Here is a 22,065-nt window from a genome sequence, read left to right on the forward strand (position 1 = left end):
GGGGGGCTTATGCTCACAGAAGGCTTTTTATCTGAATGGATTCAGATAAGAAACCTTCTGCCTTTACAACCACTTTAATAATAAGGCAGTGGTCTAACCATACACTATCCTTCCCCTATCAATTTCTGCATACTTTATAATATAGTGTAAGTCAGAGAAAGATTAGATACAGTAAGTAGCCCTGATCTATGAGGTTTTTGAGGGCCCAGGTTTATGCAACAACCTCTTTATCAACTCAATAGCGCTACAGTGCCCAACAGCATAATGTGTCCCTGTCGCAACCTTTTAAATTGGTATTCAATTCATTCATATATAAGGCTTAGGCTGGTGCCATGTTAACACGAGATATCCATCTTCTTAGCAAGCATCAAAATATCGAAACAGCATTAAATTGCTAGTTTCCATTAAAATTTCCCTCCATCCCATTGTGTTTTTGTCATGTATTTGATATAACCCGTGTATGTCCTCCTTTTGTATAATGCTGTGAAAAATGTCAGTGCTGTATTAAACCATAATAAAAAATTTGTTATTGTAGCTATACATTTGATTGTTTAACTTAAAATAATGAATACATGATGCAACTCCCTCCCCTCTAGTTGTTTTTGGCCTGTGGCCCATATTTTTAATTATTTTTTACTACTTACTACCATCTGAGCTCCTCTGGCCCTCGTGGAAGTTTGGCCGCCAAATAGGACTGGCCTCATGATTGCTTTTTAACCGCTTGAGATCCGCGCTATAGCCAAATGACGGCTACAGCGGATCTCCTTTTCCGTGTACGAGCGGCCTGCACGCCCCCTGAGGGGCGCGCGCTCTGTGATCGGCGAGTCCATGAGACTCGCCTGATCACCGATCCGTGCAAGGGGTCGATCCCGACCCCTTATCACGTGATCAGCTGTCAGCCAATGACAGCTGATCATGTGATATAACGGAGCCGGTAATCGGCTAGTATTCCTCCTCGCGCTGACAGCGCGAGGAGAAAAAAAAAAGCCGATCACCGGCGGCCGTGATCGGGACAACATTATTTAAGACATTGTGTTAGCATCTCTGTGTCCTAAACCAACACATCCTAAGGAGGTGGCCCTTCATTACCTGGATGTGATCTGGGCTCTAAGGTTATATTTGTCTGCCACGGCTCCCTTTCGGAAGTCAGACTCTATTCGTTTCAGTAGCTGGTCAGAAAAAAGGTATGGCGGTCTCGTCTGCCACCATTTGCAGGTGGATCAAACAGATTGTGGTCCAGGCCTACGCCTTGAAGGGGCGGGTGCCTCCCTTTCCTGTCACGGCCCATTCTACCAGGGCAATTGGAACCTCTTGGGCTTTCCAACATCAAGCGTCAGTCGCTCAAGTGTGCAAGGTGGCGACTTGGTCGTCCATTCACACCTTTACCAAATTCTACAAAGTGGATGTAAACGTATCTTCGGCTGCATGCTTTGGCCGCAAAGTTTTGCAGACGGCCGTGTAATGTTGCAATTCTGCACTTTCTTCTGTTTTAAAAAAATTCATTTTGAGTATTAATGCACTGTTGCATTTGTTGACCGCAAGTTCTGATGCGCTTACTTAATATGGTGACTCCCCTGTTAATGAGCACCGTTGGTTGTGGGTAAAGTTTTATTGCTGTTCTCACCCCTCGTTATGACACTGCTTGGGGACGTCCCTACGATCAAGATTACTGGAGCTGTGTCCATCAATGAACGAAAGAGAAAAAAATCCTTTTCTCTGAAGTTCATTGACGGACACAGCGCCCTCCCCTCCTATTGATTTATGTTATACTGCTTGTTGACGTACTGAGCTGCAGGAAGCAGGCTGAGGGGTTATTACCAGAGGGACCGCCCCCTGGGCGGAACTGTAAAGTTCTGTTATTTTCACATCTATTACATGTTCTGACTAGTCCTCCCCTGAAGGTGGCGTAATAACCCTACGGTCAAGATTACTGGAGCTGTGTCCATCAATGAACTTCAGAGAAAAGGATTTTATGGTGAGTACAAAAATCCAATTTTGTGCGTGTTTCCCACACCTCAGGTGAACGCATTGCCCTTGTGATTTGCATGTGGGTGCCAAAGTTTTGTTAAGGGCACCACAAATGCAGTGCATTTTATGGACACCATGGTTTTGTGCAGTGTGTTTTTAAAAGCAGTGCAAGACCTACTTTTCCCACAGTCTAGTGCATTTTTTATTCCATTCAAATGGATGGACAGTGAAACAAAGAAACACCAGCGGGCACACTGGGTGTAGCATTTAACCGCTTGCCGACCAGCTGCCGTAATTTTTTTGCGCAGGTCGTAGCTATACATCGGCTCGTAGGATCGGGTTAGCAGGCGCACCCCCCCACTGCACAGCGGGGGTGCCGATGCTCGTGGCCGAAGGTCACGATGACCGCCGGACACAAGCGATCGCAAGCAGGAGAGACAACAGGGACGAGTTTGTGTAAACACACACTTCCCTGTTCTGAGAGGAGTGACAGATCGTGTGTTCCTGTTGGCTAGGAACCACGATTAGCCACTTCCTCTAGTCAGTCCCCTCCCCCTTCAGTTAGAATCACCTCCCAGGGAACACAGTTAACCCCTTGATCGCCCCCTAGTGTTAACCTCTTCACTGCCAGTGAAATTTTTACAGTAATCAATGCATTTTTATAGCACTGGTCGCTGTATAAATGCCAATTGTCCCAAAAACGTGTCAAAATTGTCCAATGTGCCCGTCGTAATTTCGCAGTCATGATAAAAATCGCAGATCGCCGCCATTACGAGTAAAATAATAAAAATGCTATAAATCGTCTATTTCCTATTTTTTAGACGCTATATCTTAAATATTGCTTTAAAAAAAAATTGGGTTATTATAGCAAAAAGTACAAAATATTGTGTTCTTTTCAAAATTCTTTTTTTTTATAGCGCAAAAAAATAAAAATCACAGAGGTGATCAAATACCATCAAAAGAAAGCTCTATTTGTGGGGAAAAAGAAGTTAAATTTTGTTTGTGTGCAGCATCGTACAATCGCGCAATTGTCAATTAAATGTAAAGCGACGCAGTCACAAATGGCAAAAAATGGCCCGGTCATTCAGCAGCCAAATCTCCCGGCGCTGAAGTGGTTAAAATTACTTTTTAGCAAAAAGTAAAATGGCAACTTACATTTGCAGAATGAAAGAGCACTTATGAAAGGACTTCAGCCACACATTGTATATCCCTCTCAGTAGGAAAAAACACTAGCGCTGCTGTAGCCAGACCAGTAATGCAGCAGGGTGAATGTGAGGGATGAAAAGGGGGTAAAACGTTAGAAAGATCAGTATTTCGAGGTCAGAGGCAGCTCCCCTATATACAGTATCTCACAAAATTGAGTACACAGTGTACAGCTTGTATAACAGTGTAAATTTGCTGTCTCCTCAAAATAACTCAACACACAGCTATTAATGTCTAACCCACTAGCAACAAAAGTGAGTACACCCCAAAGTAAAAATGGCCCTATTGGCCATTTCCCTTCCCGGTGTCATGTGACTCGTTAGTGTTGCAAGGTCTCAGGTGTGAATGGGGAGCAGGTGTGTTAAGTTTGGTGTTATCGCTCTCACACTCTCCTCCTGGTCACTGGAAGTTCAGCATGGCACCTCATGGCAAAGAACTCTGAGGATATAAAAAACAATATTTTGCTCTATAAAAAGATTGCCAAGGCCCTGATACAGAGCTGCAGCACCATGGCCAAGACCATACAGGTTGAGTGCACGTGTTCAGCGTCCTAAGTTATCTTTGGGGGGAAAAAAACATAAGTGCTGCCAACATTGCTGCAGTGTTCGAAGGGGTGAGGGGTCAGCCTGTCAGTGATCAGACCATACCCAGCACACTGCATCAAATTGGTCTGCATGGCTGTCGTCCCAGAAGGAAGCCTCTTCTTAAGATGATTCACAAGAAAGCCTGCAGTTTGCTGAAGACAAGCAGACTAAGGACAAGGATTACTGGAACCATGTCCTGTGGTCTGATGAGACCAAGATAAACTTATTTGGTTCAGATGGTGGCAAGCGGGTGTGGTGGCAACCAGGTGAGGAGTACAAAGATAAGTGTGTCTTGCCTACAGTCAAGAAAGCTGGTGGGAGTGTCTTGGTCTGGGGTGGCATGAGTGCTGCCGGCGCTGGGGAGCTACAGTTCATTGAAGGAACCATGAATGCCAACATAGGTGTGCCTGGGCACACCCTAATTCCTTAGTGCACATTAGAATTCTCACTCTATGTAGCAGCGGGCAAATGGGAAAGATCTCCTTTTTTTTACCTGTTCTGCCATACGAGACATGCTTACGCGCTTCACTTTCATTGTGCTGGCAGGGAGGTCAATGTGCCAGGGCCATATAAACTGTATATAGACATACACACGTGTGTTTGAGCTTTGGGGTGCAGACCCTAATGCAATAGGCTACACAAACCTATGAATGCTAACATGTACTGTGACATTATGAAGTGGAGCATGATCCCCTCTCTTCGGAGACTGGGCTGCAGAGCAGCAGTTCAACATGGCAACCCCAAACACACCTCCAAGATGGCCACTGCCTTGCTAAAGATGTTGAGGGCAAAGGTAATGGACTGACCAAGCATGTCTCTAGACATAAAACCTATTGAACATCTGTGGGGCATCCTCAAATGGAAGGTGGAGGAGCACTAAGGCTCTAACATCCACCAGCTCTATGATGTCGTCATGGCGGTATGGAAGAGGACTCCAGTGGCAACCTGGGAAGCTCTGGTGAACTCCAGAAATCAGTGGAGGATGGTGTCGCATTCCGGTGGGCTTGAAGTGGCGTGGCTATGTGTTTTGAGGCCAACCAGCCTCTTTATCAAGCCTTAGAATAAATGTAAAAAAAAAACACAATAAAATAGGTAACATTGCTGCCTTGTATCCTTAATGGTGAATAACGTGCATGTAACAGACCAAAATATGAAATGGAAAAATTAATATGATGCAAAATACATGTCACATATTCTGTATTAGTGCCAAAATTGTGACTAGTGCTCTGTGTCACTCCAAAATGCGTTTGATTTTCACTTTACATTCTTTAACCCCAGGGGAACTCAAAGAGGAAATTGAGGTAAATACTGTGTTATAACTATACCCTCCCCTTGGCAGGACCATCATGAATATAATAGTACTCCCTCTAGTGTATTCTTAAGGCTAAGAAAGAAAAGGAATGCAGCCATCACATCTAACAATTGGTATGCTGCAATATAATGTTTGCTTTTGGCTTTAATACTGCTTTAAGGTTGGCACTCTCATGCTAGTAGCAGGCTTGATAAAGAGGCTGGGCTGCCTCGAAACATGTAGCTATGCCCCCTTCACTCTTACCGGCGTGTGACATCATCCTCCACTCTTTCCCTCTCTTTCTGAGGCTTTGTTGACAGTTTGTCTAGCAACACAGGGCTGTACATTTGCCCCCTGCCTAGGAACATTTTTACATAGAAGCATACAACATGGAATTCCTAAACTATGAACAGATTGTTAGGATGCTGCAAAAACCTCTAGATTTAGGGAAAAAAATTGCAGATGTGATGATAAATACCAATCCTTAGGATGCATTTTAGGTTTGCAGGCAGATTTTAATTTAAAAAATTTGAATTGTGCATGCTACTGGAGGCTTCATGCTTTGACGCAAGTTCACTGGAGTGCAAGTAGTGGTTATAGTGCAACTATACTATATATCTTCCTACCTAAAGAGATTTTTATTACATTTTTACGTTGTTTATTTTTATTTAATTTAGATTATTTTCTATTATTTTTTTTTTTGCGCTGATTGATATTTGGGTCATATAAATAAAAAAGAAATGGAGTAACGGGACATTTAGATGGTGAAACCTCCTAATGGCATAATATGACAGTGATGTATAACATTTTATAAAAAAAAAAAAAAAAAGCCTTATCGTTTAAGACATTTTTAACAAAAAAAATTAAACGGCAAACTGTATACACCCATAAACAGCCCCTACAACAAGGTGAGCAATTAACTCAATAGTCACAAAAATGTGTAATCATGAACTATGATAAACACTCAGGACCAAAGTATGACAAGAGACACAGCCCAATGCGTTTTGCATGGTAGCTTTTCAGGGATTTTCGTTGACCGAGAAGTCAGTGCAATAGAGTTGCTGTAAAAGAAACCTAAATACAGATAATATCTATACATAAACAATAGTACAATAAAACATCACTGTCAGCTATTCATCTCTATGTTCATTCAAAAGATATATGTTCACAATGTTGAATCTGCAACATTCCCTATGGAAAGCAATCTCCAAATGAGGATCCACAGGGCTTTGGATCCTTATTTGGAGATTGCTTTCCATAGGGAATGTTGCTGTTTTTGTGACCCAGGAAAGGAAGCCTTTTTTGCGGTTGGCTTTTTGATGTTTTCTGCCATGATTGAAGGTAATTTGTTAGTTTGACTGATATGGTATATATATTCATCAGGAGATGGTGACAGATTTTTATTTATCTCTTTTATGCTATTTCAGATTTAACATTGTGACCATATCAGCATTTGGAAGCTGCTCATTACCTTTGCAATTGTTTGTGGCTATTCTGTGGAGATTTCTCCCAGGTATGTGACTGAATAAGCTGTGTCACCATTTGATTTATTTCAAGCAGAGAGATATTAGTTACCTTCTCCTTTTTGTTGCAGTACAGCATGGTAGAACTTTGATCAATTTAGCTTGGAATCGCCAATTCCTGTGTATAGTATTTCTGATGTGCTTAGTGGGACAGCTTTTCTTGTGCTTGTATCAGACCTATATGATTGAGACAGATATTTGACCCATTCTGCAGTGCCCTGGTGGGAACATGCAACGCCTCTTTTGAGGTTTTCCCAGAACTACTACTTGCTGAATGTAAGGAATTTGAATGGACATAGAAATGAATAACTGACTGTGATGTTTTATTATACTATTGTCTATGAATAAATATCTGTATTTATGCATCTTTTACAGCAACTCTATTGCACCGACTTCTCTGTCAACAAATACCCCTGAAAAAGCTACTGAAAAACGCGTTGGGCTGTGTCTCTTCTCATACTTTGGTCCAGAGTGTTTATCATTGTTCACGATTACACATTTTTGTGTCTATTGAGGAAATTGCTCACCTTGTTTGTGGGGGTATAGAGAGTTTGCGGTTTCATCTTTTTGTTACACGTCTTAAACGATATAAGACATTTTGATGTATTTAATAAAATGTTGTTATTTTTATACATCACTGTGTCATATAATGTTCTATTAGTCCCATTATTCTATTTCTTTAGGATGTGGTGCTGTATTTTGGCTAATAGATGCTATTGTAAAGATATTTGGTTGATATGTTTATAGTTTTGATTGCTGCTAAAGCCCAGACTATAAGAAAAAACTTTTATTGCATGCTGTATAAGAGAGTGTGCATATTCGCCAAGTCGCTAAAGAATTTGTGTACAGTGAAATATACCTGGTTCATCATGCCTTCATCTCTCCCTCCTATCTTTTCTGTGTTCCCACTGCAGGCTAAATTTGTGTAGACCATCTGTTGCCATCTACTGAGCATGCTCTAGTTTGTTTATTTTTAAGGTCTTCAATTCTTCTTTTTTTTTTCTTATCTGTGCAGACCACATGACTATAGAGTCAAACATTTGGGCATATACGCAGTGGTAAATGACACTCTTCTCTCTCCCTCCTCCATTTGCTAAAGATTTTGGTGAGGCAATCCAGTATGCTGATTGATTACATTTAGTAAGAAATTCCCCCCCAAAAAGTCTAATCTCAATGTAAATCGGTATTAAATATATCAAATGTAATTGATATTTCTTCAAAGTAAAAGAGCCTTGAATACAATGTGCCAATCATATTTGCATCTGTCTACATCATAATAATGCACAAAAAAAATGCTGATTTGAGGTTCCATAAAGATTTAAAGGGTGCTGCAAAACATTTTTTTTCCCAAAATGTATAATTTAATTTGTTCTTCTGAAGCTGTGCAGAAATGGACTCATACTGCAGTCATGCTCTGCTGATGTAGAGAGCATACATCAGCAGAGTAATAGAAGCCCCTCCCAAGGATCTTTCCCTGGTGGATCGGATGAGATCTGATGAAAATGGACATGCTGTCCGTTTTGGTCCCATCTCTCTGTAGGACTCAGCGGTACTCTGACAGGCCCCTCTCCGTTCAGTGAGCAGAGACGGACCTGTTATCTGTCGGCTCATCGGAGATCAACGGAGCAGTATCACTTTTAAGGTCATTAAGAGAAAGTGGTTACTTTCTCTACTGGTCAAGAAGAAATCTACGTCGGTTTCATTTTTCACTTTTTTGGCTTTTTCACACCATGTCCACTGAGCTGTGTTTTACTACACACCATTGGACATATACTGTGTGAACTGAGCACATAGAAAACAATTGTGCCCTGTTCACATTAATGCAATAGTATGCAGAAAAATGCATCTCAATGGACATGGTGTGAACATTCTCTTTAAAGGGTACTTTCACCTTTACAGAAAATCTGTAATGTGAACACTGGACCCCCTCCCCACCACCCCTGGTCCCACTGTACCGGAGTCCCGCATCGGGGGGTCGCTTTACCGTCGGTCCGGATATTTTCTGTAAAGGTGAATTTATACTTTAAAGTCTAACCTATTATACTAGCTCTAATAATGGCCCCAAACTTTTAAATATAAATGAGTATAATTAAAACATGTTATATGCTGGTTGAACTTTATTTTTTAGTTTTGTATAGACGTTAAGAAGGGTTAGCAAACTTATTAAAATGAAGAACGGAGTGCTCAAATGTTGCCATCCTGAAAACTGGTTGAGCAGTTGTCCTTGGATAGGTGAAGATTCATGGTTCGAGTCCATTGGGTGCACAGTAGAAGTGCTTATCAAACGGTTTCCTGTGTGTATTCTACTAAGGCGACAGTTCCACTTGTTCTAAACCACAGCTAAAATGGATAGCCTCATTGGTATTATGCACCTGCTTCTTGCAATGCTTTTGTTACCTTTTATATTATGGTACAGGGTTGACCAGACCTCTGCCTCTTGCTCTCCAAAAAAAACATTCCTTTTTTGAACCCAATGCAGTACCTTCTTGAGTTTCTCAAGTTTGCGCCCTTAGGGCCATATCTTCTGTGAATGTGATTGAGTTCAACACCAACCAGTTTTTCGAACAGTGTAGTGAAAATATCTTGGACCATGGCTTCCACATTAAGGCCTGTGTTTTCTGGTATGCCTCTTAAACATATATTGTTCCTGCTATCTGTTTTTTTTTCTAGTTAATCTAGGTGAGAACAAGTAGTTCCACTGCTGCATCACATATTACTGTTCTGTGCCTTCTCCACACTGTATTTTCTATCAGTAAAGTGTTATATTGTGAATTTGTGCCTCTGGGCACATCACAGGTCAGTAGTGTTCGCTCTTCCCTGTTAGCATGTCCTTACCTGCCATGCGTTTGCCACACAAGTTAAGAAGGGTCAGAAGCCATGAGAAAAAAAAACGTGTTTTTCCCAAAAAAAGTAAGTTTTTTGAAAACTTTAAAAACAGATTCAGTGTAGAGCAGTTTTACAAATTGAAAGTCATTTTGTTACACTTGAAACATGAAATGCACTGCGTATACAAGTATGCTAAATAAACAAAGCTTTCTTTTCTAAAAAATAAATAAATAAAAATGTATTACAAATGGAATAACTAGGACTATTATATATGTTAATAACATTTCAACGCTCCATGAGAACTGGTAACTGCCCCTTTTCCCTCATAATGTAAAAACTTCCTGCCAGTATGCATGTTAAGTTATTGACGATGCTCATCCAGAAGCATATATTGCTCTTGCAAGAGCTTGATGAATGTTCTTGTGTTTTTTAGGTATGATTTTCACTATAAGACCCCTTTCACACTGGGACGTTTTTCAGGCGCTTTAGAAAGTGTAAAGCGCTTGAAAAAAGCCTCAGCTGCAATCCCAATGTGAAAGCCCAAGTGCTTTAAGAGCCCTTTCACACCTTTTGACGCTGCCAGCACCCGAAAAATGTTCATAAAGCACCAATTAAACTAGCGGCACTTTACCAGCGTTTTTAGAGCGCTAGTGGGGTGCTTTTAACCCCCGCTAGTGGCCAAATAAAGGGTTAAAAGCACCCACAAAGTGCAGCTGCCAAAAGCGCTTTGCAGGTACTTTTCAGGAGCTTTGCAGGCGCATCCCATTTATTTCAATGGGAAGGGGCGCTTTAAGAGCAGTGTATTCACTGTTCCAAAAGCTCTGCAAAGAAGCTGCTTGCAGGACTTTTTTTGACGCCCTGCCAGCGCAGCGCCTCAGTGTGAAAGCACTCGGGCTTTCACATTGGGATTGCAGTTGAGGCTTCTTTCTGGTGCTTTACAGGCGTTTTTTTAACGCTAAAGCGCCTGAAAAACGCCATAGTGTGAAAGGGGTCTCAGTGTGAAAGCACTCAGGCTTTTACATTAGGATTGCAGATGAGGCTTCTTTCAGGCGCTTTTTTTAACGCTAAATCGTCTGAAAAAAAAGGCCCAGTGTGAAGGGGTCTAAATGAATGGATTGTGTATTTTTGGGAGGCAGTGGTTTGTAACACTTCCTTACTAAGATGCTGCTGGTGCAGAAACACTTTGATGATCCAGAACCAGCAGAAAATGTTTCTGGAATGGGAAGTCTGGAGCAAAAAAGCTACTCGCAATTTCATTCTGGTCCTCATTTAATTTCCTAAAGTATTTTTTAATGTCTTTAGGACACCTCTGGCATGCTAGGATATGTTTTGTCATCCTTGTGGCATTTTGGAAAATATTTATTTTCACAAATTATTTGCTGTCAGCAGAAATTGCACTGTGAAAATGTTCTTAACTCTAGATGTTGGTCTCACCATTTTACTGAGAGGTGGTAAAGAAAAACCAATGTACTAATCACACTATAGGTAAACATGATGTGATGGTGGAAAACATTTGATAGGAACCGCTTAACCCTTTCATTACCAGATCCGTACGCCGTACCGACCTTCATTTCTCCCTCTTAGCTCACGGTCACTTCAATGACCACAAACTTATATCTAGCTCCCTTGTCACCTCCTCCCATGCTCGCCTCCAGGATTTCTCCAGAGCTTCTCCCATCCTTTGGAACTCCCTACCCCAATCTATCCATCTATAGGCGATCCCTGAAAACCCTTCTCTTCAAAGAAACTTATCCTGCTTCTAACTAACACTGTTTTACTTCCTCCATCAGCTCATCTCCCCACAGCTATTACCTTTTGTATCAATTGAACCTTCCTTTTTAGATTGTGAGCTCTAAGGAGCAGGGCCCTCTGATTTTTTTTATTGTACCAAATTGTAATGTAGCTGTAATGTCTGCCCTCATGTTGTAAAGCGCTGCGCAAACTGTTGGTGCTATATAAAACCTGAATAATAATATATCGGAATTGTTCAGCAGACTCTGCTGAACAATTCTATAATGCTGATCCGCACATTACAACCCACTGCTCTGATTATTAACCTCAAATGTGGCCGCCCACCCACCACCCATGCCGCCACTTCCCTGTCCCCAGCCACTCCACCTCCTGCTGCTCCCTTTCATCTACTACTACTCCCCCCCCACTCTCCTTTTACTATTCCTTTCAGCCTCCTCCTTCAAACACCCGATCCGACCCCTGCAAATTGGTTCCCCCGCAGCTACCATCATAAGCCGCCATGCCACCTCTGCCACTCCCATCGGCTTCAGGTGCTGCCTGGGGCTTAGAGGGGATCCATATGTGTCCCCCTGGCCAGTCTGAGTACTGCCCCTGCACCCCGATCTATCACTGCTGAGAGCGACATTACTCCTTCCCCTCCCATTGCCTGCAGCTCTGGCCGCAAAAATTCTGAAAGCTATAAGTGAAAAAGGAACACCTCCAGATTTTTAAAGTCATTTTTGCATATGTCCGATTTTCACTATTTCTCAAAAAGGTGCAATTTAAACTTGCTTTAAAATTTTTAACTCAATACAAGTTAAGCTTTTATATTTAGTAGGAATTTAGCAAGAAATGTATGCTATATTTGTATCTGCTAATGATTTTAGTGGAAATATTGCTTTGGTAAACATTTGCGCAAATATCATTGGGCCTTCAAAACCAATAGCACCTTCTTTTTATTCTGCTGATCCTATGCTTTCGGAAAATACATGGTTTGAGGGATCATTAACAAACTCTAAAAGCTGTAGGAGAATATTGAAAACCTTCAGATGATTAGAGAAATGTGGTTGTTTACATTTTTGAGTACGTTCAGTTTTCACCATTTTGTAAAAAGGCGTAATTAAAAAATGACAAATATTTGTTATTAACTCAATACAGGTTAAGCGTTTATATTTAGTATGCATTTTGTAAAATGTATTGTTTTTAATCTGCTAATAATGATTTATTGTATTTTTAATGAAAATATTTTTTGATAAACATATTTGCAAATATTGTGCCCTAAAAATCAGTTGCAGTCTATTTGTATTCTACTGGATATGTGCTTTCAGAAAATATATGGTTTGGGGTTAACAAACTCTTAAACCTGTAAGGGAAAAATAAAAAAGCTATGGAAAAATTGCAAAAATGTCCCGACCACCTCAGTGTAAAAATGGAACACGGCCTGGCAGTTAAAGGTTAGAGGAAGTAGACTAGAGAAAAAAACCCTGCAAGAAAAAGGCATAAGGAGCGAATATGCATAGCATACTAGCTCATTATGTATTACCTCAGATCAAAGCCCCCTCAGTGGTCCTCATTTCCCCCTCCGGCCGCCAATATGTTGTCCCGGAGTTACTTCCGGGTATCATGGCTCCGGTGCTGTGTGATTGGCCGGAGCCACAGTGACGTCACTGCCACGCATGCGTGTGAGAGCCGCCGGGCACGGAGACTGCAGCAATGGCGCATAGGTGCCATTGCTTCAGTTTTCCCCAGTGTGCATGTGCTGACGACAGGGAATATCTCCGTGCAGGTTTAGGAGATATCCTGGGTAACTACAGGTAAGCTTTAATATAGGCTTACCTGTAGCATAAGGTTGTAAAATAGGGTTTGTAACCACTTTTAAAAATATAAACTAATTTGTCAGGCAAATTTACCCTCTTACCTGTCAGTTTATGTCCTCTCAGGCCTTAATTATAATCTACAGTATTGTATCCCAACAATCGCCCAACTATAAGCGGTACAAGATGGAGCCCACAAGCAAACTAAACTAGAGCCTTTCCCCCGCAGTGCCCTTCAAGTACCAGAAATGCATATTTCTCTTGTTTGAGAACTGCCTTGAGAAGTGCAGTGTTACTTGAGCTGTATTGCTGGATTTGCTTGTCTTTAGCTGAGAGAACTTGCAATAAAGTTGACAGAGGCGCTAACCCTTCCAAATGTTTCACTAAAGTGGAGATTCACTATGCATTTTAATTTAGATGTTTATCTTGTTTTACATGGTCTTTTAGAAGTGGTTCGACTAGATGAGTGTTCAAAAAGGTTTGATATCTTACAGTAAAAAAACTGAGACGCAGGTCTCTAACCTTTTCTGTATACTTATAGGTCTTCTGGGACATGGTCACATGACAGTTACATCTGTTTATATCATAACTTTCATAAATTAAAATCTTGTGTAAAATCACAAAGGGGCTGTTAAAGCTTTATTGGCAATAATTCTGAATTTCACACACCTCTTCTCACCTGTGACTATGTAATTTCTCTGTAGTTACCAGAAATTCTCCAGTGCAGATTGCTTACCAAAAAGCTGTCAGGAGTGATCCTTTGAAATACGTCCAAAATATTTTCTGGTACATGTAAATAGTGATCCTTTCCCTGTGTGGTAATATGATTTCTCCCTTTATTCATCCCATTGTGACATTAATTTATTTGTGCTTTGTTTGCAGCCTCCAAAAGTGAAATGTTTAACGCGGATCTGGCATCCGAACATCACAGAGACAGGCGAGATCTGTTTGAGGTGAGATGTTACCGTTTATGCTTCAATATTTTTTGTTGTTGGAAATTCTATCCTTGTGTCTCTGAAGTGTTTGTGCTTTTCAGGTTTTTTGCTGACTGTGATTTTGATGCTGAAAACATCCAACTGAGCAAAAAAAGGTCGTCACCTATTGATTGCTCAAAACGCCCTTTTCTTTTCTGTACGTACTAATTATAAAAGTTCTCCCGTAAAATCTATACAAATTTGCTTTTTATGGACATAGTGCTGTAATTGCTTTATTCCTAGTTTACAATTTAGTTTATTGGGTAATGGCAAGCAATTTTATACTTTTATAGCGGTCTGGATAGATCCAAATAATAGGTTCTTGTTTGTATGTTAGAGATGTGGTGGAGGTGTTCTGTAGTCACAGCACACTTCCTGTCCTAGGGTGACAACACTACATCTCCATATATACAGTACCATAAGTGAGTGTCACCAAGTGCAAATAAAGAAAAATATGCAGAGGCAATTGCAGCTATCACATCGAAGGACTGAAAATCTAGTAGGGCTGCAACTAACCCGTTATTTTCATGATCAATTAGTTGGCTGATTAGTGTTTTGATCGGATAAAAACCTCAGTATGCCATTTTTTTTATTACCGTATATACTCGAGTATAAGCCGAGATTTTCAGCCTCTTTTTTGAGGCTGAAAGTGCCCCCCTCGGCTTATACTCGAGTCATCGCTGTCTGCCCGCTCGATCAGCGTGTCGAGCAGACAGACAGCGGCCATTCTATAATTCAAAAGCCGCGCCTCCGGCTCCGCCTTCGCCTGTGATAGGCGGAACACTGAATTTCCCAGCAGCCTGTGTTCCGCCTATCACGGACATCGTATCATCCTCGTACTACGGACGAGGATGATACGATGTACGTGATAGGCGGAACACAGGCTGCTGGGAAATTCAGTGTTCCGCCTATCACAGGCGAAGGCGGCGGCGCAGCTTTTGAATTTTACAATGGCCGCCGAGGCGCCGACGAAGAGGGCACGGGACGGAGGCAAGGCACGGCACGGGACGGGACGGGACGGAGGCAAGGCACGGCGGCAAGGCACGGAGGCAAGGAGGCAAGGCACGGGACGGAGGCTCGGGACAAAGGCTCGGGACACAGGTAGGCTGGACACACACACACACACACACACACACACACACACACACACACACACACACACACACACACACACACACACACACACACACACACACACACACACGGATGGATACACACACACACAGGGATGGATGGATGGATGGAGACACACACACACAGGGATGGATGGATGGATGGATGGAGACACACACACACAGGGATGGATGGATGGATGGACACACACACACACAGGGATGGATGGACGGACACACGGGGATGGACGGACACACGGGGATGGACGGACACACGGGGATGGACGGACACACAGGGATGGACGGACACACAGGGATGGACGGACACACACACAGGGATGGACGGACACACACACAGGGATGGACAGGCATGTCTCACCCTCGGCTTATACACGAGTCAATAAGTTTGCCAGTTTTTTTGGGGGTAAATTGGGGGCCTCGGCTTATATTCGGGTCGGCCTATACTCGAGTATATACGGTATTATTATTTTATTCATAGTTGTGGATGGTTTTACAAATTTCGCAAGCAACCACCACCTTTGCAGCATTTAACATAAAATGCTTCCATGCTTTAGACTTTAGACGCTCAACTTTTTTCTGCAGTCGCTTTGTCAACACCCTCTCATTTTCATAGGTGTTTTTTTTATTTTTTTATTTATTTTTTATTTTTTGCAGCTAGGAGTAAGAAAATGTGAAGTGTAATGTATTTAACATGTAAAGTTTAAAAGAAAAGCAAAAAACTTGCGGTGGAAGATATAAATAACCAGCATTATGGTTACGGAACAAAATATCCAATCTACTCTCAGATTAATCTAAGATTTATAGATTTCAGACAAGGCTGTAATATAATATTATGCATGACAGAGTCCCTTGTCATAGACTATTAGCTTGATATAAGACATTTAGTAGCAGCAGCATGCTTTTGTATCACATGACCTCGTGGGGTTAAAAAACAAAAATGAAAAGGGATTGATGCCATAGTGCAGCCCTCAAAATTTCAACTTATCTGCTTGCATTTGGCGAGTGAAATTCTTGGCAGTGCATGTATGGTCAGGGCTGTACTTTCCCGGGAAAGTATAGCCAGTGCCATCCTCTTTTGGGGGTTACATACTTTTTATTGCAACTGTATATTGCTGTTTATATATTGCTTATATCTGCCTCTGCTAACTTGCCTTCTTATACTACATCCTGGTGCCATCTCTTCCCCAGGCAAGTGATGTACACGCACCCGATCATCCACATGATGTAAAAGAAAACATGATTCATCAGACCATCTTCCATTGCTTCACAGTCCAGTTCTGATGTTCATGTGACCATTGTTGAAGCTTTTAGTTGTGGATATGGGTTACCATGGGCTTCACAGCCCCATACACAACAAACTGCGATGCCCTTCTATTTTTTTTTTTGCTTTCACTGCATCAACTTCATGGACAACGTGTTCCCTTGCTGCCTATTATATGGCACCAATTTTCAGATGCCATTGTAATGAGATATTCCCTTTACCCATCAGTGGACATAATGTTTTGGCTGATTTTTTTATTTTTTTTTAGGTGGAGTTTAGGACTCTGCTGTGAAGGAGGATAGGTTCACATCATTGTGTCTTGTTTGTAGGTGGCCCATTCATTTTAGTGGGTTGCCTTATACATTGAAAGGCAGAGAGAAGTCCCTGTCCTTTTTTTTTTTTTAATTGCATCATGCAGTTTGATGCACGGGTCTCCTAAGTTTCCTGCTTAGTGTGCTCAATTTTCAATAGGAAAGCAGAGGGACTGGCAAAAACACACAGAAATGAAGCAATACAAAGAGAAGAGGATACTATTTCATGCACATACAAGTGTTCTAATTCCTCTCTCCTCTGTCCAAAACTAAGCAAAAAAAGTCCTTTTAGTTATAGTTGAATTGCTTCTGTTACATGTTCGGCTGTATGTTCATAGAGGTACATTAATTTCGGATAAATGCAATCCTGATTTGCGCTCTCCTGTATCAGAGTAGCCTTTTTAGTATAAAATATGTATTACGCATTAGTCATTTTCTGTGAATTCCTTAATTAGCTTACTTGTAACAGTTACCACCACTTGTCATGAAGAGTCTTGAGGCAACTGAAGCATGGAATGTCACCAACACCACTTGCGTTATGCAAAAACTTCCTCATGTACATTTTGTCTTTGTCTAGCTGAGTTATTCTGTTTTGCTTTTAAATTGTGCGTGTGCAAGAGAAACACATATACAGCATATAGCTTGAATAAAAGCCAAGTTAAAGCTGGCTATAGATGGGTAGAATTGTGAATATAAATTCTTGGGAAAAGGGTCTATGAACGTTGATTTTATTTTTTTCCAATCATTATTGGGTCAAATCAACTGGTGCCTGAAGACACAGTTATGACCCCCTGGGGATCTATTATAGACAGACCAAAACATTGAGTATAAAAAGGTATACGTTTATTTTGATATAACAATAGTGTACATATAGAAATCAATACATAAAAACAGTATCTGATACCCAAATAGTACAATTGTATGAGCTGACCACTGTCCTGGTGCGGGACGGACTAGTGATTATCAATACAGATGTAAAACATCTTACATGTTATGGACTCCTTCAGAGGTTAATTTGGTTCAGATGGGTACAAATTTTCTATAACAAAAAAAAACAATGTTAGTATACAATAATTGAAATGGCTATTATCACAGTTGCAAGATATATAAAGGAATCTCTAGTCATGTATATTCAGCCATGTATATGGACTACTTGCATAGTAAATTAGTCCACAGGTCTGAGGAATAGTAGATGGTCATTCCAATCATGGACAGCACACGAGAGCCCCTCCAGGAAGACTGCAAGCTCAGAGACACAAAAGGCAAACTGCTTCGTTATACACTGCAGACACAAGAGAGATAGTAGGAAGAGGTTGGAAAAATTTACTAGAATGAACAAATTTTTAACAATGTATGTGGTTTTCGTTCAGTAAAGTCCATTTGTTTCAAGACCAAATGTTAAAAGCAATGAAATCTTTCAAAAAAGGAATGTTCTGAGAGTTGTCATACAAATTTCTTATCGTAAATCACGGGACACAGCCATAGTAGTTACTATGTGGGTTATAGGCCACCTTCAGGTGATGGACACTGGCACGCCTTAAGACAAAAAGCCCACTGTCTAAGGTGTTGGTCACGAGTAAAGCTGTGCTGTGCTGAGCTCCACAGGGGTAGTCCTTGCTGGGAATAGCTATGCAGCTGGATCCATTCAAAGTGTTTGGCCAAATGGAATGGTACCCGGACCTCGTGTCCGAAGAAACAAGGTTTTGCCTGTAAATGCTTCTCTTTTTAGAGAGCTGGACACCAGGATCCAGTACTTTTGGTATAAAGTTTTACTGGTGGTGGTGCTATTACAGGTCCAGGATTGTGGGTTTCCCCATGGGTCCCTAGCTCCTGAAGGTTTGTTAACAGAACCCACCGTGAAGGGTGAAGATTGGATCTGTTGGTTTTACCAAAGAAAACCATGCGGCGGGAAAGGCAAGTGTAGTTTTTCTAAGAAATTTTTGAATTTCCTTATGAATGTCTCCTTTAATTTAGAGGATGTTGTCATGCCTATGTGTCACCACTGGGGGCTGTATTGAGCATATACCTTCTCACGTTTCCTCAGAGAGCTCACATTGTCCGGAACAGCTTCCTTTCCTCCAGCCAGCAGCAGACCTCCGGCCCACCAGACACCCCCCCCCCCCCCCCACACCTGTGCTGTTTTCTCCACCTCTTCACAAAGAAGAAGCACCAGTGAACGTGGAGCGTGATGAGCAAAGAGCTGTGACTGATAGTCTACAGCTCTCTGCTCACCGAGCTGTGAAAACTCAGCGTTTGGCGATGTTCGATCGCTCGGTTTTCAGTGCGGAGGCTCCGGGGGGACAGATGCAACATCAGACTGATGCTGCATCCACCTAGGTAAGTATGAATCTGCAAAAAAAATTGAAACCAATACTTTTATTTATGTTTACATCACCTCAGCTCATTCACAGTTATTTGTTAAATACGCAAAGTAAATGTAATCAATAATAAAGTGGTATTAAACACAAAAATTTTATATATTGCAGCTCATCAGTCATTAGATACGGAGGCTCTTTTCCCTTTGCTTTCACCTGATGATTTGGCCAATAATACACCTTTAGTATTAGAGTGCCTCCGCTCTGGATGAAGGGGCACGGCAAGCAGCAGCATTTTAAGTCTGGGAGAAGGGATGTGTTGGACAAACTAACAGGTTTAGATACACTAACAAAAAAGTTAAGGCCAAACTCCACCTCACACTGTAGGTACAGCAACCGTTTTTTTTTTTTTTTTTTTTTTTTTTTTTTTTTCTCATTTGTAATAAAGGTTTTTATGACTAAATAAAAGCTCACCATTCTAAGCAGCCCTGTCAGTGGTGTTAATGGTTTGTCTCAACACTCCTAACCGATACATTTATAGGCAAGCTTGTTCTGTTAGAAAACTACTGGCCAGATCATCAGGTGAAAATAGAGCCTAAAAAAGAAAACGAATGCAGCCATAACTTCTAAGAATTGGTAATCGGCAATATAATAAATGCCACTTTAAGACTAAAGACCTGAGTACTAAAATACAAATATCTTGTTTTATCTTGAATACAGTTTGTTGAGAGAGCACTCCATAGATGGAACGGGCTGGGCCCCAACTAGAACTTTACAGGTAGGCAAAATGTTTTGATTTATCTATAGTCATATGTATAAAAAAATATATACTAGAACTGTGAATTTCCAGCTTTGTTTAAAGCGAAACCCATAACTATTTGGTAACAATTAATGTTCTTTATTAAATGAACATACATTCCATATTAATAATTGGAGGCTTGCATTTTGTTGAATGCCAAAGCAATGACTTCCTTATTGGAAACTCTCCCCCTTTCCTTGGTCTCAAATGTCATTTTCTTTAAAATATGTACTTTTCCAGCCTTGATTGTATGTCTTGGCTCAACTAAAGAGGAAACCTGACCGAAGCTTTACAGTGCTGCAAATGAGGGAGAAAGGAGAGAATATCAGACACTATCTTTTTAAGTTTAACTCTTTTGTCTCCCCATGGCAGCAGAGTTTGTCCTGTTACCTCTCCTGCATTACTTTTCTCTCTCCACAATCTGTGTTCCCCCTGCACAGTCTGTGTCATTTGTGTTGTTTTCCTACCTTTTTAGCAATAGTAAATCTTAGTCATCAGCTGATTTGCCTCTAGTTGCTTTTATTTTAGGCACAGTGCTGAGAATAGAGAGCAACTCCTCCTGCGCAGAGCAGGGTTAAACAGTGCTTTTACTGGATTTTAAATTGTATGGGCACTTATTTTTAATGTTTTATATAGCCAGATGCCAGCCTAAAGTGATCTGTCAGGACTTTATTTTCTGACTAAAGTTCCACTTTAAAGGGGAAGTATAGCCAAAGATCAGCTGTGTTTGATCGCTCAGTTCTCAGTATTAGAGCTGGCGGGGGGACAGATGCTGCATCCACAAACGGTGCTTTTGGAAAGTATTCACAGCGCTTCACTTTTTCCACTTTTATGTTACAGCTTTATTCCAAAATGGATTAAATTGATAATTTCCCTCAAAATTCTACAAACAATACCCCATAATGACAATGTAAAAGAAGTTAGTTTGAAATTTATGCATATTTATTAAAAATAAGTCACTCAGCCAGTCCAGGTTCTGCAAAGATCCTAGCTTTTTAAGTCAGGATCCACCCAGAAGCCTGGGCCAGCCTCTCCCACCCCCTCCACAGCTCATTGCTTTAGTGAGCCCCAGAGGAGCATAGCGGATGGGAGAACTGAGCAATCAGCAGTGTTTGATCGCTCAGTTTTCACTGCAGAGCCGGCAAGGGACAGATGCAGATTCAGATTGATGCTACATCCACCTAGGTGAGTATAAATGTCTATTTTTAAATCCATACTCCTCTCTTAAAGCAGTAGTAAAATCCACTGTTTCAGCTGTACCTACTGGTAAGAATATAAGGCTTACCTGTACGTACAGTGTATACCTCCTTAAAGTGCACAGTTTAGAAGATTCTCACATTTGTAGCTGTAAATGCGCACTGCACTCTGAATGTATGGTGCATTCAACTGCCGTCCAATCAGAGAGTTGTGACACCATTGTGACTCCCGTGTCCATGCGTGGGGTGCCTTTTTTGTGGCCTAGCCAGTCAAACGGCTGGAGCACATGGACACTGAAGGAAGACCAGGTGAGGATAGAAGCCCTGTCAGTGGTGACAGCGCACCGCTGGAGGGAGCCACTCCGCAGGTACATCTGTCAAAATGTGCTGGTATGCACTGCATACTAGCATAATAAGACCTAAACCTGCAAGGGTTTTTTGGGGGGTTTTTTTAAGAACATTTACTAATGCTTGAACAATGAGACAGTTGTCTTACACTCAAGACCAATATTCCACTTCAGAATAAATAGTCCTAATCCTGTTTCCTACTCCAAGCATCCAAAACAAATCTCTCTTTATTGCCTGGACAGAGAGCAATTGGTGTCTACATCAAAGCAACAATTTCGATCAGACAGAGGGATTCCATATTTGTCCTGTCCTCAGGACCTTCAAAGGGACACCCTGCTTCCATGTTTACCATCGCTTGATGGATAACAAATTTGATCCCTAGAGTCTGCACTCTAAGGCTACTTTCACAGTGAGGCATTTTACAGGCGCTTTTGTGCTAAAAATAGCTCCTGAAAACTGCCTCTTCTGCAGCCCCGTTGTGAAAGCCTGCATGCTCTCACAGTAGAGCGGTGCGCTTGCTGGACAGGAAAAAAAGTCCTGTAAGCAGCATCTTTCAGGTGGTGCAGGAGTGCTGTATTTAGCTCTCCTAAACCGCCCCTGCCATTGAAATCCATGGGCATTGCTGCCAAAGCACCTGCAAAGCGCTTCGGCAGCGGCCTTTTTTACCCTTTTTCGGCTGCTAGCGAGTGGTGAAAGCGCTGCTGAAACTACGCTAACGCGGGTATTGCCTCAGAGCCGGTTCACACAGGGGCGACTCAGATCCGACTTCAAGTCGCCCCAAGTTACCT

At 41.5% G+C, this 22,065-nt stretch overlaps 1 protein-coding gene across 5 annotated transcripts in view; it reads left to right on the plus strand.

Moving 5' to 3' along the window:
• The window catches only part of UBE2F (ubiquitin conjugating enzyme E2 F (putative)), a 396,663-nt gene that overhangs the window by 216,972 nt on the left and 157,626 nt on the right, over positions 1 to 22,065 (plus strand). For all 5 annotated transcript variants that reach the window (XM_077448309.1, XM_077448308.1, XM_077448307.1 and 2 more), the window contains 2 exons: positions 13,823 to 13,893; positions 19,655 to 19,712. In XM_077448309.1, coding sequence (XP_077304435.1) covers positions 13,823 to 13,893; positions 19,655 to 19,712 — 129 coding nt within the window. The remainder of the gene's footprint in view (positions 1 to 13,822; positions 13,894 to 19,654; positions 19,713 to 22,065) is intronic.

Source organism: Lithobates pipiens, unplaced genomic scaffold (assembly GCF_037356315.1).
Source record: "Lithobates pipiens isolate NorthernLeopardFrog02 unplaced genomic scaffold, aLitPip1_a1.2 Scaffold_22, whole genome shotgun sequence".
Lineage (NCBI taxonomy): Eukaryota > Metazoa > Chordata > Amphibia > Anura > Ranidae > Lithobates > Lithobates pipiens.